Here is an 18,068-nt window from a genome sequence, read left to right as displayed (position 1 = left end):
ACTTTCTCCACATATGTTCATCTCCTCAGCCAGTCAGCAGCCAGCACTGGTTGTGGAGCTGCTTACAGGAGACAGACTCCTGCTGAAACACAAGCTCCCAAAAATCTTGCTTACTGTAGCAAGATAACTGCGTGTTTTATAAAGCTGCAACGATTTTGCTTTGTTCTGTAACTTTTGTAGCTCTGGCGCATCTGCAGCGAAGATAAATGGGCAAGTGGGTTGTTAATGCAACCCTGCAGAAAATTGTTTGGGTCCAAACAGTCATGGAGCTGAAGAGGGATTCAGCAGTATTGTTGTTCCCTCTGCACATGCTGCAACCAAGTGTGTTTTTCCACAGCCAGACCTAATGTTAGAGACGGACCTTGTCTGTCATTGAGCAAAATAGACTGATTGCAAAAGAAGTCCCTGCAGTCTTGTGGAAGATCATATGCGAATTATGAATACTGTAATAGCTGTAGCTTGTTTGCTTTGTGTTCACATTTGGACAAGTAAAGCATTAAACTCTACACTCTAATTATGAGATTTTTCCCTCTAATTTCTTGAGTGAGTGACCTATTAAGGAAAATTCATTGGCTGATTCTCATATGCTGAAGTTGTGACATTCAAGTTGGAGTAAATGTAAAACACCTTGGTTCACTTCAGCAAGGTTTGCTGCATTGGAGTTGCACTTAAAGTTAACACAAGAGAAAAATATAAACTATAGCAGTTATTTTAATCAGAGCCTGACTGTGGCACTGAGTGCTTTTAGCATTTAATTTATAAATTGCCCTTCACTGTGCAGTGCCAGGAGGATTCACTGTTCTTAATGACAAAACAAAAATACACTCTTGTCATAGAGGAGGAGGTTTGGGTTTAGTCACTTGGCAGTACTAGTTACTATAAAAACACTGAAGAGAATATGGAGCTCTCTGTCAATTACTCTTTTTTGATGAAGATTATAATTAGTTTAATTATGTGGAGTAACTTTTCATCCTTAAAACTATGCCAGGGTGTGAAATAACTTTATTCTACTCCAGTGGATCGTGGTGCTCATAGTTGGGCAGCTGTAAATCAAGTATTTCAGACATTAGTGTTTTGTAAAGGTGCGTGCTTTTTCTGGTAGATTTAGAATTATGGGAACTATTACAAACATTCAGGCACCTAAAATTTCAAATGAAATCACCCAGACTTTTCACGTGCGCTTTGCAGAGCCAGGATTCCTGTTTGCAAGAATCTCCTAGACCTTGCATGCAATGGGCTTCTTAATGTTTTTCCAATTCAAATGAATGAGCAGGGAACTTCTATGTGTCTGGGGTATGTTCTGACAGGCATCTAAATTACCGGAGACTGATACCATGGAGATAAATAGAAGATACTGTCTGTCTCAGAAGAAGATATGTTCTGTAATCTGCAGTCTTCTGTTCAGGCTTCATAGGGAAACTCTTGAGACATAGGTAGGAGACAGGCTTATGGCAGACAAAAACACAGAACACAAGGTTCCTTTGTTTTTTGGGTTTTTTTCCTCTTTACTATTTCAGGAAATTATGAAGAATAAAGTAGCGTATAAAAAGAAGTTTCAGTCACAATTTTTCAGGCTCTTCTGCTCTGTTAGTTACAGGTACCTGTTCGGGATATAATCCTTTCGCTAATTTTGAAGTTAAGGATGAAAAAATATAAAAGCTGTAAATCATTCCCTAAATACAATAAGCTAATTAGTTTCCAGTTGCTTGAGAATATAATTGCCCGGAATCTAGTTGGTTTTTTTTTTTTTTCTTTTACAGGCAGGCCTAATAGATGTATTTGTGTTTAAAAACTTCCTTTCTGAATGCTCTCTCCTGATTTCTCAGGCAGGTTTTCCAAGGCATGCATGGGTTGGTTTCTGAATGCTGGCTGAAACCGATTTTCTCTTCAGCAGATTCCTTTGCTGCCTTGGCTGCCCTGCTGTAAATAGCAGCTCTAATTTCCTGTTAGAGACTTTAAGCTTGTATAAGAGATCCCATATCTGTGCATCTCATACAATTACAGCCCAGTCTCGTAGTCCTGGGGTTGTGGTGGGAGTACAGTGGGCAGTTCCTCCTCCATCTGTGAATATGAACTGTCTATGGGGAAAATTATTTCTCCTTGCTTTGCAAGTTAATGTGTCTTCTGGCTTTGCACGTGTGAGAAAGCATCAAGAAGACATTTCTAATCCCAGGTAGGGAATGAGCAGTCGTGCTCCTCCAGTTTGTAGCTGTACTCAAAGTCCAGTGAACAGTGACTAAAACTTGGTGTAAATAAACCTCTGATGCCTGTGGTTGATAACTCCATTCATGTTTCTTTCAATGGCTTGTGAGCAAATAGCCAGGTATTGTTTCTTGTCTCAAGAGTGTTTGCTTTTCTGTCAACTACTTATGATACTCATGTCTGTCTGGTGGTTTCTGTGCCAGGTATGGTGTGAGTCGTAGGGATGCCCTTTAGCAGACAAAGTCTGTCACTTCTCCATCTGTTGCCATCTGTCAGTATGTGTTAACTGTCTTCCAGCCCCCTGAATTTAAACATGGAGGGCAAAATGCAAATAAAAAATGTTAAATGTGATTTTGGCACTGCACAAATTCAGTAGCATCAAAGTCTGTATTAGCTGGTAGTGCTTCAGAGTTTCACAGAAAGGTGGAGTGCCTGATTGCATGGTCTTGTCTCTGGAAAGTGAATTCAAAGTCAACCAACTTGCTGGCTGCTTTTACCTCTCCTCACTTCTTAGGTGGTTTCTTTGTATTGTGGATTGTTTCGCTTTGGACCCTTTCAAGAAGGATGTGTAAGGCCATTACGCACTTGAGTTGCCTCTACTGCATAACCTGTGAGTAAGTTTTGTGCTAAGATTAGTGCATGTTGTTGTGGCTGATGTAGTTGCCATTCCCCGTGATGCTTGAAAAGTCATGGCAGTCAGATAAAGTCCCAGGTGGTTGGAAAAGGGAAGCCATTGTACTTATCTTGAGAAATGATAGAAAGGAGGACTCCAGGAACTACTGGTCTGTCAGCCTCCCCTCTGTGCCTGGGAAGATCATGGAACAGATCCTCCTAGAAACTCTGGTAAGGCACATGGAGGACAGGGAGATGAATGGAGGTAACCAGCATGGCTTCACTAAGGGTAAGTCCTACCTGACAAACCAGAGGCCTTCTGTGATGCAGTGGCCGCAGGAGTGGACAAAGAAGGGGGTTAGAGATGTCATTTATCTGGACTTCTGTGAAGCCTTTGACACAGTCCCCCACAATATCCTTTTCTTAAATTGGAGGGAGATGGATTTGAGGGATGGATTGTTGGGTGGTGAGGCATCGGTTGGATAATCACATTGGGAGAGTAGTGGTCTGTATCTCAGAGTCCCAATGGACATCAGTGACAAGAAGAATCTTTCACAGATCCATTCTGGGACCATGTTCTTTAATATCTTCATTAATGGCATAGACAGAGGGATCAAGTGCACCTGCAGCAAGTTTGATGACAACACCTGAAGGATGGGATGCCATCCACAGGGACCCAGACAAGCTCGAGGAGTGGGTCCGTGGGAACATCATAAAGTTCAAGGTCATGTGCAAGGTGCTGCACCTGGGTCAGGGCAAGCCCTGGTATCAGCACAGGCTGGGCATGAACAGACCCAGAGCAGCCCTGCCCAGAAGGACTTGGGGGTGCTGTGGGTGAGAGGCTGGACATGCCCCGGCCATGGCACTCACAGCCCAGAGAGCCAAACGTGTCCTGGGCTGCATCCAGAGCCCCGTGGGCAGCAGGGGAGGGAGGGGATTCTGCCCCTCTGCTCCGCTCTGCTGAGACCCACCTGGAGCACAGCATCCAGCTCTGGGGTCCCAGCATGGGAAGAACAGGGACCTGCTGGAGCCAGTCCAGAGGGGAGGCTATCAAGATTGTGGGGGGGGCTGGAGGACCTCCTAAAGGAAAGGCTGAGAGAGTTTTGGTTGTTCAGTCTGGAGAAGAGAGGGCTCTGAGGAGACCTTATCATGTCCTTCCAGTACCTAAAGGGGACTTACAGAAAAGTTGGGGACAGATGAATTGAACAGGGCTTGTTGGGGACAGATGAATTGAACAGGAAAAGATGTAATAGTTTTCAACCAAAAAAGAGCAGAGTCACACTCGATACAAGGAAGACTATTATTCTTTACCATCTGGGTAGTGACACACTGTTATGGGTTGCTCACAGAGCTTCTGGGTGCTAAATTCATGGAAACATGCAACAACAGGTTTCTGAGCAACCTGGTCTAGCTGATGTCCCCGCTCACTGCTGGGCACTTGGACAAGACAACCTTTAAAGGTTCCTCGCAACCCAAACCATTCTATGCTTCTTTATTTTGACCTTCAGCAGAAAGCAGACATATGATGCCAGTTTGATAGTTTAAAGTGTCCATGTTTCTTTGGGGCTTGGCATATATTAGTAAATCTGTATTGTTACAGAACAAAGAACCTGATGCGAAGTGTTTTATGAACAGAAAGGAGAGATATTTACAATGTGAATAAAAGTCAAGGCTGAGAACTTGGAAAAATCAGTCAGTGCTACTCAGCTGTGACCAGCAATAGTATTATGTAACAACACAATAATTGTCTTCTTGTGTTGTTTTGTTAGCAAGAAACATATTTGAAGTAGAACAAGTAATAATTTTCCAACTTGGCTGAGGGTGAGATCTTTTTGTGACCAGCCTCAGCTGGTCTGGAGTTGCGCTGTTGCAGAAGCGGATGTTGCCACCTGCTCGTTTTGGCCAGCACTGATGTGCGTGTTGCAAGGGAGTCAGCTGGATCAGCTTGCTGCTTTGTGTGCAGACAGGTTTTCTTGTAGAGTTAGTTTCACCAAGGTAGAGATACTATCCAGTTGACCCTGCAGCTACTTGAGCACTAGTTGCGGTCACAAGGGTGATGAGACTGTTTGGGTGGATGGTGAGGAGGAGGCATGGGGATTCTCAAAGACAAGCTTAAGCCAATTGTGAAACTTGAACGAGGTTGATTCTCTCTTAGTGACTATTTTTAGCAGGGCAGTGTATTTGTGTTGGGTTTCTTTCAAAAGTTACTATGAATGACAAGAATGTGCCCGTGATTTCTGAGAGCACTGTGTGAGGAGCCAGTGCACAGAGCATGTTGTGAGCTCTTGCATAAAAATGAACAGTCTCTTTTGCGCATGTTATTTGTGCTTTTAAATCTCCGTCAATCCTGCTTGTGTAATAAAAACAGGATGGCACCCTTTATTTTTGTTCTGATGGATTTATACAGTCAACTAAAAGATAGGGTAGGGCTGCCTGTTCATCTGCTGTTTTTTGTGCAGGGGTAGCAGCTGAAGGCACAAGAGTCTATGTGGCCTTGAAATGGCATTTCATAGACCTCTAATCTTGCTGCTTAAAGGGAATGTTTTCAGTTGAAGATGGGAAGGGAATTTATCTCTAATGGATTGTTAGCTTTCTAGGTGTTTCTTCCCCGTAAATTACTGTCCCCTGAAAGGCAGGTGAAAAAATGTGGCAAACCATTCTGCTCTCAGTCTGGCATATAAGAGTATAATGGGTTTTGCAGTTCATACTCTCATCCTTGGATACTCTGTTCCCTGTCACAGTCTTTACTTTCGGCAAGCTGATTAACGAACTTCCCTCATCAGTGAAGTGAGGTAGTTTCTTGGTTGACTTGATCATAAGCAGGTTGGACAGGCAAGAGGACAGCCATATAGTAATTGCAGGGAAGCCATTTGCCAAAATGACTTCTCACCACTTCTGCAAGCCAAAAGAAAAAAGCATACAGGCTGTCAATCTCTGTAAATATGCAAAGATCATGAAGTTTCATGGCTATGTTAACTGTAGTGCCTAACCATGCTTGTCTGCCTTGATCCTTGAGTAATAGCACTGTTGCAAGCTATACATCTAAACTGCTTTTAAAAAAGGGAAGATGGATTTCTCTCTTCCGTGTCATCCAGCCTGTTTCCTTGTTAGAGCAGTGTTGTCTGGCAGAGAACACGATAGCTGAGCCTGCTGTGATTCTCACAGATGAAGTGTGGTCCTTGCAGTTCTGTCAGATGGCCGAAGCAATCCAGATTTGGTAAATCCTGGATGTTAATACCAAAGACATGTTTTACTAGAAGGAAGAACTGAATTTTGTGCAATGCTTAAAATCAAGAGAAAAATATGCGCAGATGAGTGTTTGGAGCCTGGTGGGGTTTTTTTATGTCCGGTAAAAACACTGTGGGCTGGTTTTTAGTTTCTATATAATGAGTAGCTGGGAAAAAAGTTCTTATTCCTGTTTGAGATAACAGAGAAGATTACTGTATGGTTCAGTTATCAGGACTTTGTCAGGACTCTTTAAGTCCACACTGCTTTGAAGGTGTTTGCAGAAGTACTTAATTCAACAGTAGAAAATATTTAGTATTTTATTTTCTCTGGTGCCTTTAAAACTCTTGAAATGGTATTGAAGTTTTGTGTACTCCTAGCTGGGTGCTCCTCTTGTTTCTTAACATTTCTCCCTTTTTGGTTTTAAAAGTGTCTAGCGACTGTTTGGCTTATCTTGCCTTCTGTGTGCTGGATTTACAGGGATGATTTCTGGGCAGTCAGAGGTGCAGCTTTCAAGTGTGAGCTTTTGGCTTCCTGTGATGCCTCAGGTGATGCAAGAATCTCAGTGTGTGCAAGCAGTGGTTGTTTATTTTACTCTAAGTAGGTGGTGGTTGTTTTTAAACTACTCGAGTTCCTCACCAACCAAGTGGAAAATTTACTGCTCAGACCTTTACAGCCAAAACATAGCCAGTCCCTTATATGTGCAAAGTTTAAGTTCTTTATCTTTTAAGTCCAATTAATTTGGAGTTTAGGCAAAGGTATTCTGCGTTAGGGTAAGTCTTTATTAACCAACACAGGTGTATGACAAGGGTGTCAGACTAGAGAGTGCAAAGGGTTTTAATTTTAGTCCTCATACCAGTTTACCTGCTCTTCCAAGTATGAATCTGTTACAGCTGAAGTATAATTCTTTTGAGTCCATGAACATCCTTAGGTGTGGATTTGTTTTCCTAATTAGTACTTGTGGTGTCAATATTAGGACCTGCAGCTGACACCTGCAAGCCTTAATCCTAACTACTAAACTGTTAATTTGTTTAGGGTTTAGGGTTTTTTCAGTAGTTGAAGGAGGATAGGGGATGGAATTGGGTGTTTCTGCTGGAAAGAAATACTGGGAGGAAAAGGGGATATGCACTCACATGGGAAGGACAAAGGAGGATGAGAGGAGAGGGAATTACTGATCCTGATCCTTCAGTGCAGGTGTTAATTTTCAGGTCAGGGCACAGGGACTGTTGTGTGCATTGTGTTTTTACCAGCTGTCTCTGGCAGTGAAGGCATTGTCAGGCTTGGGAAGAGTGAGGAATGCCTCCTTCCCCTCAGCTACAGCTCAGCTGTTGCCATACACCACACTTGTGTGCAAAATAAAAAAAGTAAACATGGAAATGCAGTCTCTGTAGGAGCAGTCATCTGTGCAAGACTGCTGCCTACAATCAATTGCAGGTTGAAGGTGATGCATAATTCTAGACACAACATGCAAATAGCAATGAGTAGATTTCAGCTTTCTCTGTGGAATGTGTGTAACATACCGTACTTTATCAGGTTTTGATAGGACGTTAATATTCTGCTAGTTCAGTACATCAAGTAATAGATATGCTGCTGAATTATCTTGATGTTATTTATCTTATACTTTCATTAAAGAACAGATCTGCATTCTGTAAGAGTTCACCAAAAGCATGTATAACTTCCCTCTGAGAACCCCTAGATTTCTCTTCTGTTCTTCTAGCAATGTTTGGAAGAGGATTTCAGAACAATTTCCTTGAGGTGTATATTTTTAAAATTGTATTGAGGGTTTTTGTTATTACTGTTATCCTCCTTGCTTCACTTCTAGAGGTTTTGAGACAACATTCTTGGTTATAGAAGGAACAGACTCAAGATGATGTAGAATTTAATTATAATCCTGGGCTCTGAATTTTTCATCACTTTCCTCAGTGCCAAGTCAGCTCGAGATCCTCCATTTCCTTGCTTCACTCATGTTCTCTCACAGGGCCTTGTCTCCTCTGTTAGACCTATTTGACTGTCAGTGCAGCTGCCCTCTGGGAAGCCATCTGTGAAATGACCCTGCCCATGAGCCTCCCAAATGAAAGTACACTTTGGCAGGCAATGTAAACCTTTATTTTGGTTTAAACTGTAACCTTGCAGTTGTATATGTCTGAACTGACATGACTCTGGGTATAATGTATGTTTGAAGAGTTGTAAGGCTTTATTACAGAGTTTTCTGATAAGATGTCAGTGGCATATTGCTCTAATTTCTTGTCTTTTTGCAGGATGAGGTATATAGCTAAATCTTTTTTTCAGATGTTTGCACTGGCAGTACTGTATTTAGTTACTATTCTCTGTGTATCACCAGAAAATAAATTCCAGTTGCATAGATTTATAAACTATCAGTCTGCCAAAGCCAAAACTTCATGGTAAGTGTGGGATCTGGGAGGTGGGAGAATCGTGCTAAGCCCCATAGGGCTTAATGGCTCTTCTGAGGTGGGTTTTTATCTCACTGTGGTACATAGAAATTGAAAAACAATATTGTTTTGTCCTACTGAACAGGGAAAAGAGTTTTATATTCAAAGGCTTTTTTTTTTCAAGTGGGAAACTCATGACAGATTTCTCTCTTCTCCCTTCCATTACTGTGAAAATGAAATGGGATGATTGAAATAAAACCCACTGTAATTGTTACTTAACCTGTTTTAAGAAGGAATTTATGCATTTTTCAGCCATCCTTGAAGCATTTGTGGATTTCAACTCAAAAAGAATGTCAATTCAAAACAGGGAGGATATTTGACCATCTTGTTTTTCTTATCTGTTTGATGATGACTTACATGTCTGGTTTCCCCCCCCCCCCCCCCCAGTTATTTGTAGTAGATGTCCAGACTGGTCAAATTACCAAGATTCCTATCCTGAAGGATCGTGAACCCGGCATGGTGAACCAGCAGGGATGTGGCATTCATGCCATTGAGATCAACCCCTCAAGGACCCTCCTGGCCACAGGTGGAGACAACCCCAACAGTCTTGCAATTTATCGTCTGCCTACACTTGATCCTGTCTGTGTGGGAGATGTAAGTGGGAATATCTGGGGAAAGTTTATTCTGTCACTTAAAAAGGTGCTACTTTGAAGTGTGTATGGTCAGAGCAAGGTTAGTATTTAGGAGTCTTGTAAGGGAGAGTAGAGTTCTGAAAGCCTGAAAACATCTCTGATTGAGTTGTCATTTTTGCTGTGGTATCTTAAATATGAGTGAGTACTCAAATATGTGAATGGATTTTCAGGGCTTTGAGTCAGATTTCTTCATCACCTACAGGACCTCACCTGAGGTCTACTTCAGCTTACTTTTTAGCACCAAAAATGTAAGAAAAGCCTAAATATTAAAGTCTAATTGTGGTGATGACCTCTGAAACTAGTTATAGTGAAAAAGCTCTTTTGAGAAATAAAAATGGTGTTTCAAGTTGTTAAGATTTCCCTCTTATCCAGTGCAGCTTATGGATGTATTATTCCAGAGGTGGAACTTGGCTTTGAAGATTAGTTCTAACCCAGTGGTTTGTGGCAGTTTGATGGACTCTGGTACTGGTTTCATTTCTGAAACATCCTGAGGCCTTTTTAAAATAGCCAATCTTTAAAAAAACAAGCAGGAAGATATAGTGGTGTCCTGTGAGCGCTTCTCTCTCAGTTCTCCTTTTTATTCAGGACTTTACATGGGCATTAACTGCAACAGCAGAGGTCAGGTCAGAGTTTCTGCAGCAGCAGATAACCAGCCGCAGCAAGACTTGACTGAAGATTTGCATGACTTGCTCTTCAGTTGTGTGACTTCTTAGCTTTTTGAAAAGAACTAGAGTCTTACGGTCTTTTTCTTCCCCCTGCAGGTTTCTTATATGCTAAAGAAAAGAGTCTTGAAACATTAATCTATGGGTCATGTATTGTAAATACAAGATTTTGGTTACTTTTTATAGTAGGATATGCATTTGAAGAAAAAACCTCAACATGCAGATACTTTACAGAAGAATGCTGCTTTGAGAATGGAAAACCTGAGAATTCTGGAAAATCTTAGAATTGAGCGTAATTTGTCATTGGTCATAGGCCTGTTTTTCCAACACCTTTTACACCTCTATCTGAAAATGTGTAGCAGAAATACTTGAACTCCAGACATTGAGGATATAGCAAGTATTTTTATGGCAAAAGCTCCAGATGAGATGAATAATTCCCAGGATGGCACGAGCATAGGGTAGCAAATGATACTCTGCTTGGCTTCAGGGCTAACCAGTTGAGCTCTTTATTAATTACACACTTCAAAACCAGAAAAATTAAAATTACTGCTAGGTACTTAAAGTGCTTCAGCTTGATACTGGAATCTTATCTGTATGTTTTTAATGTAGGTCTGTCCTTCTGAGCTTGTATTAAAAATCACAGTGAAGAATATTTGTCTGCTTTGAGACTGCTCTTGAGTATAATGGCACTGAAAAATCTGTCTTTCTTCCTTTAGGATGGACACAAGGACTGGATATTTTCAATTGCGTGGATCAGTGATACTATGGCTGTTTCTGGTAAAGTAAAAAATTCTCTCTTGAGGTTTTATTGCTTGTTTGTTTTTAAACTTTCCTTCTCTCTGAATTTTATACTGATGTATAGTATTTGAAAAGTGTTAGGAAAGCACCTCTATCAGGGCATTTGAAACCCCTTGCAACTACGTAGGCTATTTAAACACTTCTTGGACTTAGTGCAGTGCTTCGTTTTATTTTGTTGTAGGGCCTTAGTCTAGATCTGATTTTTCTAGTATTAGAATATTACTGTGTTTCTAGTGAGGGGATGTTTGAACACAATGAGTTACAGGAAAGTGTTCCACATAAGAGGAGTAATTTCAAGAGGGGTGTTAATTATTGGTTAATAACTTTGGAATACTTTAGATCAATATCAGTTCCTGAAGTAATGTGAAAGAGTAATTAATGTCAACTGAGTTTGTTCTGTCAAACTCTCAGTACAGTTGTGTGTATGTGTATATGCACTTACACGATGCCAATGAATACAGAAGGCTGTAATAAAGAAACTCAGTTACTTCTGGTAACTCACTGAAACTCAGTGTCTTTTGGTAACTAGTTGGATAATCAGAGTAACTTCATAAAGAGTTACTTAGGTAAAGGCAAAAATAGTAATATGCTGTTGCATTAACTGTTTACTGCCTTTCTGTGCTGACAGGGTGTAGTGTTCTGTACACAGAGTTGTCAAACTGCAGGTGACAGAAAACTGTAACAGTCTTATATAAAACTCACATATCTGAATTGTTGGTTTAGTTTAGTAGGATATATTTTTTTTCCGAACCCAAAAAGCTAATCCTGGAATTTCATTTTTGAATTTAATATAAAAGTTGATCCTTGCAAGTCTCTGCCCCAGATATCTACAGAAACTCCCCCACGTTCAAGCCAGTAAGCTTGAAGAGAACAGCACAGATGATTACAGATGTCTAGGGGAAAGATAAGGACCTGATAGAGTGCATAGCATTGTGAGATTGAACTGTGTTGAGTCAATATTTTCTAAAGGTCAGGGTGAGAGTAGAAGTGTTCTCTATTCCCATGTTCTCTACTGTGGTGCTTGTAGCAGGCAGGATGTAGGTTCCAGTCTCCACATGTCAGACACCAGGGAAAACTTGTTGAAAGCAATTAGCAAGACTGGTTGCTAAACTGAGTTCTTTAGACCTCACTGACGACCCTAATTAAGAGGGGAAAAAAGACAACTTTAACTTCTGACATGGTTTTAATTTTACAGATTAATGTACAGATTTCAATTACATCTCTATCTGAAAATGTGTAGCAGAAATACTTGAACTCCAGACATTGAGGATATAGCAAGTATTTTTATGGCAAAAGCTCCAGATGAGATGAATAATTCCCAGGATGGCACAAGCATAGGGTAGCAAATGATACTCTGCTTGGCTTCAGGGCTAACCAGTTGAGCAACATACATGGACTTTTTCTCCTGCCAGGGCTATTAAAAGGGATAGCTTCCTCTGAAAGTATGTCAAAATGTTTATAGAGTATTCAGCCTCAGTAACAAACAAGATTAGGTGCCATTAAGACCAATGGCATGTAATGGAGTGGCAGGATGTTGTGCTGCTGTTGTTATGCAAGTGCCATTAGGATGCTCCTTATTGTATTTGTCTCTAGTAGGTGATAGTGGCAAATACCTGAATCCATCTGTGAGGGGGCAAAGCCACCTCTGCTGTGCTGGGCCACCCCTATTGCAACAACATGTTTTGCTTTACTGTCTTTACAGCTTCTCCCCTATGAGGTAGCAAAGCTGATAAATTTAATAGCCTCATATAGATATACAGACTCTTCTGGCATCTTCATTATGAATTTCTTTTGACAGAATTTTTCACTTTATGTAGAGATGAAATTGAGGTACATGTCAAATCTGACTTAGATGGAAGTGAGTTGCCTGAACACCAGAAGGGATGTGTATGAGGCCTTGGATTAAGCCTGTGTTGGTCAGGCATTCAGCTTTCTTCATCCAGTGTTCTTAACATCAGTGATTTGTATTTTGGATTAATGTCTTCAAATTCAGTAGAAAAATAAAATGAGTTCTTGCTTGTTTAAACTAAATTGCATTCTTTAAGGAAGAAGTGGCACAGGTTTTAGCAAAATAATTTTTCTAATAGATTTCATCCAAAGTGGTAGAAATTGTGATTTGAAATAGATGTTTCTGTTCAGCTCACAAATGAGTGTGTAGTCATAAGCATAGTGATAGGAATCAAGTAAACCCAAATTGGCATAAACCCAGCTGAGGTTCTTTTGGAGATTTTTTCATTGATTTAACAGACTCTTTTACTAAGGCTGAGAATTACAGGCTCAGGCTGGACCTATAGTGTTCAGTTGCTTCCGAGTTCATTCTGCGTATGAGATGATGATAATGGTTGCATGGGGTTGTGGGTCTTGATGCATCCTAATCAGTGTGAAAACATGCAAGACGGTCTAGCTGATTGGAAACCATGTGGACAATTGATAGTGAGTTCATAATATTCTGAACTTTACAGCTCAGTAAAATCATGTCTTTGTTAATCATAATTAATATATGGGCACTAACAGCATTTTCTGTTAGATTGAACTAAGAGTATCCTCTTTTTTTCAGACCCTATTGATTAATCTTTTTATTTTAAAAAGAAGAGTTCTGTATATGTGGAATGGACTGTTTGATCAGGTTCATTTATGGACTATTTGATCAGGTTCCCGGGATGGTTCCATGGGTCTCTGGGAAGTCACAGAGGATGTGTTGTCCAAAAGTGATGCCAGGCATAATCTCTCTCAAGTTCCTGTCTATGCCCACATAACACACAGTGCTCTGAAGGATATCCCGAAGGAGAACACCAATCCTGACAACTGCAAAGTCCGAGCACTGGCTTTCAACAATAAGAACAAGGTCAGTAAAATAAGCAAGACAGTTGAGAAGTCCTAAAACTGTCCCTGTGTAGTAGCAAAACTAAAAAGTAGTCTAAACAGAATATACCAGAGAAGCAAGCTAATACATTTTTCTCTGATTCTTTTTGCATCCTTGTCTGGTGAGGCGGTGGTTTTAGTCTGATGTTCTCTGCTTCCGCCCCAAGTGAATGGAGGAGTCCAGAAGGAAGAAAAAAGCAACCCCAGACACTTTAGAATGCACAATTTTCCCATGGGTTTGATTTTCGTTTTGCATCCTAAGCAGGGGAGTAAAGGAATATTTACAAGAAGTGGATAAAGCACCAAGACATGTCTTGCAGCTTGAATCCCATTCTTGAGTTTCTGCTTTCTTTTGCCCTCTGTAAAGACCAGCTAACATTTAGCACTTCCTGTTCTGATGGCTGAATCCTTTCTGGATTGCTCAGCAAGTGAGGTGACTGACTCACAGGGCAGGCACTAGTGCTTGCTTTGGGGTTATTTTGTTGGTATTTGACAAACAGTAAATGTCAATCTCCCGCATCCTGATCTCCTGTTATTACTAGTGGGTGTAGCAATTCATGCTCCACTACCTTTTTTTTCCCCCTTGCCTTCAAAGAATTGAAAAGGTCTGAAGCAAAGGTGGGTGTGCTGTTAAAAGCACCATGTTCCTGTAGGCTTTATTTTTCTCAATAGCTGTTAGTTACTCCTCTGATGGAAACTTCATGTAACTTTTTCAGTAGAGTAGAGCCTGAAATTTGCTTTAGGGTTAGAATCAGTGTGGGACCTGCTGAAGAGAATTGTCAACTCTAGATTGTACTGTCTCATAATTTTGAATGCCTAGCAAGATTAATGATTTTGAAAGTTACTGTTATTTACTCTTTTGTTAATTTAGGTTCTACTTGACACCTTTGTACTGTATTGCATTCTATAAAGATCAGTATAAAATGAAAATTTATCTTGATAGAGGCTTTACAGGATTATGAATGAGTTCAATCCAGTGTGTGCAGCCTGCCTAGAAGAGAGTGTGAGTTTGCAAGGATATCTATAATACAGAAACTAACTCTCTTCTTTTTATTTTCTTTCTAATAGGAGCTGGGAGCTGTGTCCCTGGATGGGTATTTTCATCTTTGGAAAGCAGAGCACACACTATCAAAGGTGCTTTTCTGTTTGTTGGAGTTAAACTTCAAAAACTGCAAGCCGTTAAGGCTGTTCACTATTCTTCATGTCCTTCAAATATTTGAAGAGCAGCAGTGTTTGTAAAACACTCAAAAGTTCTGTGTAAAATGAAATGTGCTAAAATTTGGAGCTTGAAGAGGAGAGGACTCTGTACTCCCCTTAATTTAGAGGGCAGGAAGCACTCTTAACTTTCTGCTACTTCTGGGTTAGCTGAAATGAACTGTTGCATAGAGTATGGTGGATACTCGATCAATAGAATTCATAAAGGAAGTTTATTTTAAAGGAACTTACTTAAGTGTAATGGAAAATCACACCCAGACTTACCTATGCTAGTGAATGTGATAGTCTTTTTCAGCTGAGAGCTGATGTCACTGTGCACCTGCTAAAGAAACAGCAACTTAGAAAGATCTGAAACGATTTATCAAAATGTCCATTTTTCTTGGCTTCAGCCTTTATTGTCTCAGTTTGCTTCAGATAAGGCACCCCATTGCTTTCAGGGCTTTTCCTTCTGGGTCATATTTTTCACCTGCAATTTTGTGTGTTTTTTCCCTGCAGCTTCCTAGAACATAGCTTACAAAATTGTTCTGTTAATGCCTTACTCTTTTCTTGTAACAGGTTGATTTTTATTTTTTCTGTTTCCAGTTACTTTCCACTAAGTTGCCATACTGCAGGGAGAACGTGTGTTTGGCTTATGGTCAGGAGTGGTCAGTGTATGCAGTAGGATCACAGGCACACGTCTCCTTTCTGGATCCGAGGCAGCCTTCTCACAACGTTAAATCCGTCTGTTCCAAAGAACGAGGCAGTGGTAAGAAACCTGTCAAAGGTGCTTCAAATGGTTTGCTTGCAGAAATAGCTGTTAAAACTGTAGTAAGTCAAGATTCTAATAAAGAGGAAGGTCTTCTCCAGTGATCGGCTAAATAATTAGCAGTGTATAGGTTTGGCTTTTGTGACAGTATACCTTGAGCAACCAACAAACCAAATGTGGCCAGCTCTGAAATCTAATGAAAGGCAACATCAGTGCCTTTAGGAGCAACTCAGTTGTAAACCATGCAAATATTACTGAACTTTAAAAAGCGTGTATTTTACTGCTGTATATTGTTTACTGGATCTTACTCTGTTTTTTATCATCTCAAAGCAAATATAGTCTTTTTACCACTGTTCATACCATTCTTTCATTCTTCTCTATGAATTAAAGAAAAAGGCATTTTGTCTGCTCTGTGCTACCTTATTGGAAGTCTGGGCTGTGAAGGAATGCTTGTTTTGTAATTTTAAAGCCACGAGTGAGACTCCTGATTTTCTGTGTGATTTGAGTGTTATTTCCTTTTCTCATATGGATGCAGCATGTCCAGTTGAACCTTATACCAGGGCCAGGCCTGAGGGCTTGCAGAGTGTATGGTTCCATAAAGTTCTCCCCATATCCTTTACTGTCAGGCATGAGAAGACACAGTGCCATATTAATCCTGGACTAATAAGTTGCAGTCCTATTTAGCTTGTCTCTGGGCCTCCATCTCTTCATCAGAGGCACGTACGTAGGCATATGCGTGTAGGTTATTAGAGGTATGTAGGTAGGCAAAGATTAGGAAACTTTTATTTATGTGGTATCTGTCAGGGTCTGCTGCTTTCACATGTGGGAGAAGGATCTGTAATGTCAGGAGAAGTCACCTGAACATCTTAGCAGAAAGACCTCTTGTCTTGACGTGCTGTCAGTAAGGATTCTGCCCAGGTCCTGACGCAGGCACTGCATGTGCTGCCCAGTGGTGATGGTGGCTGAAAGCTTCTGCCTCAAGTATGTCATCATCCATATTGGGGGATAAGGTGTATAGGGAGTACCTCCAGGGCTTTCTCTACTTCATGTCTGAAGAAAGTCTTTGTTCAGGGCTGTTTTCTGTTCTGCAGAGTAGGTGCATCTTTTTATTTGGTGTGGTGGTGGAGGCATGTAAATAACAGTAATTCCCAAGATACTGAGTGTTTCCACTTTCTGTTGATTTCCCTGGGACTTGGAGTGGTGCAGCACCTCTAAAACATAGGCTCTTTATTGATCTGTGGACTAAAATCTGATTTCAAGTGCTTTGCAGTGATACCTGAATGTGCTTTAAGTTTCCAGTTGCACCTGCTGAATGTGGTAAGTCCACATTAACTTCAGTTCACTAGTGTTGCACACAAAAAGCAGAAAAAGGTGGTGGTGGCTTAAGCCAGTCTGGAGCTGGGGCTGGCTTTCCCCTACTGTAACCCTGTCTGCTCTACACAAGAAGGCAGTGAATGCTTTTTAGTGCCTCTTGTGAGTGTTGCTTTTCTTAGCTGCTGTACAGGGAAATGCAGGCCTTGGACGGTAGTTCTTGATCCACGAAAGCAACTGCTCTCTGCATGACTGGGGTACAGAGCCATGTTGTGTGCCCTTCACTTCACGTCCTGAAGGCAGCAGACAAGAGCTTGTATGGCATTGATGCTGTGACTTCTTGTGTAGGACATGCCACTGTATCTTCATTTCCTTCTGGGATCTGTAGACCCTTCCTGCAGCTTGGGAGTGAGGCTCAATACACTTACCTAAATAATCCAGGTCCCCAGGTGATAGAGGGCTGGGAGTGTAGGAGAACATACTGTGGTTGGTTTTTTGGTACAGGCTGTGCTTCTAGCTTAGTGGGAATGATTAATCTGAGGTACTTCAGCCCCTTAGTAGACAATTTGAAATTATGTTTTTGAAAGTTTGTTCTAAATATCCTTCTTAGTAGTTGTTGGAGTTTTAAGAGTTCTAGGTTTTTTTCTCTTAAAGGAATTTTCCCCCATACTGTTGCCAGGGAAACAAATGGCCAGGTGCTTAAGAAGAACAAAAGACCTGCCTGCTCTTTCTGTTTCACCTGGGTGTGTGGTCAGTCGGTCTGGAGTTTCAGACAGAGAGGGAGGGTGCTTGCTTGGTCCTCTTTTTCCTTCTGCTGGAGAGAAGCCCTGGGATCCCAAGCCCTCCTTCCCTGCCGCACTCGGAGCTGGGCCGTGGCCGCCCTGCCCCCGCCGTTGCTTCGAGCCTTCGCTGCGTTGTAGCCCTGCTCGCCCTGCCTGCCCAGACCTCCGGGGGGGGTTCCCCGTTTGGATACGTCGCGTCTGCCACCCGGGATTTGTGCTTGTCCCTGCCGTTCCAGCCTGCTGTTCCTGAGGGTCTGGCCAGACACCGGGATCGGCTGCCCAGGGGTTTGCGACGCCTTTGTCCCATCCCTTCCCGGGATCCCAGGGCACCAGTGCCGCTGCTCCCTGAGCTCGCTCCGGAGCGCCCCCTGCAGCCGCGGGGGAACCATCGCACCTGCCCTGCTCACCGGGAGCCGCCAGCGCCCCTGCCGGCTGCGAGCGGAACTGCACCCGAGGGGAAAGGGCCCGACAGCCGAGAGGGCTGGGACTGGGTTTGTGTTTGCTGTTACTGCCAGAGTTATTGGTGTTTGTTTGACTGGTTATACACATATAGATATATAATAGTAAAGAAC

The 18,068-nt window shown here is 41.6% G+C and overlaps 1 protein-coding gene across 1 annotated transcript in view; it reads left to right on the top strand.

Annotated features, from left to right (window-relative positions):
- The window catches only part of DCAF12 (DDB1 and CUL4 associated factor 12), a 33,452-nt gene that overhangs the window by 2,511 nt on the left and 12,873 nt on the right, over positions 1 to 18,068 (top strand). Inside the window, exons 3-7 of the mRNA XM_069000849.1 lie at positions 8,877 to 9,083; positions 10,500 to 10,560; positions 13,233 to 13,426; positions 14,512 to 14,577; positions 15,241 to 15,403. Coding sequence (XP_068856950.1) covers positions 8,877 to 9,083; positions 10,500 to 10,560; positions 13,233 to 13,426; positions 14,512 to 14,577; positions 15,241 to 15,403 — 691 coding nt within the window. The remainder of the gene's footprint in view (positions 1 to 8,876; positions 9,084 to 10,499; positions 10,561 to 13,232; positions 13,427 to 14,511; positions 14,578 to 15,240; positions 15,404 to 18,068) is intronic.

The sequence above is a fragment of the Aphelocoma coerulescens genome (genome assembly GCF_041296385.1).
Source record: "Aphelocoma coerulescens isolate FSJ_1873_10779 chromosome Z unlocalized genomic scaffold, UR_Acoe_1.0 ChrZ, whole genome shotgun sequence".
NCBI lineage: Eukaryota > Metazoa > Chordata > Aves > Passeriformes > Corvidae > Aphelocoma > Aphelocoma coerulescens.
This window is presented reverse-complemented; position numbering and strand designations above follow the sequence as displayed.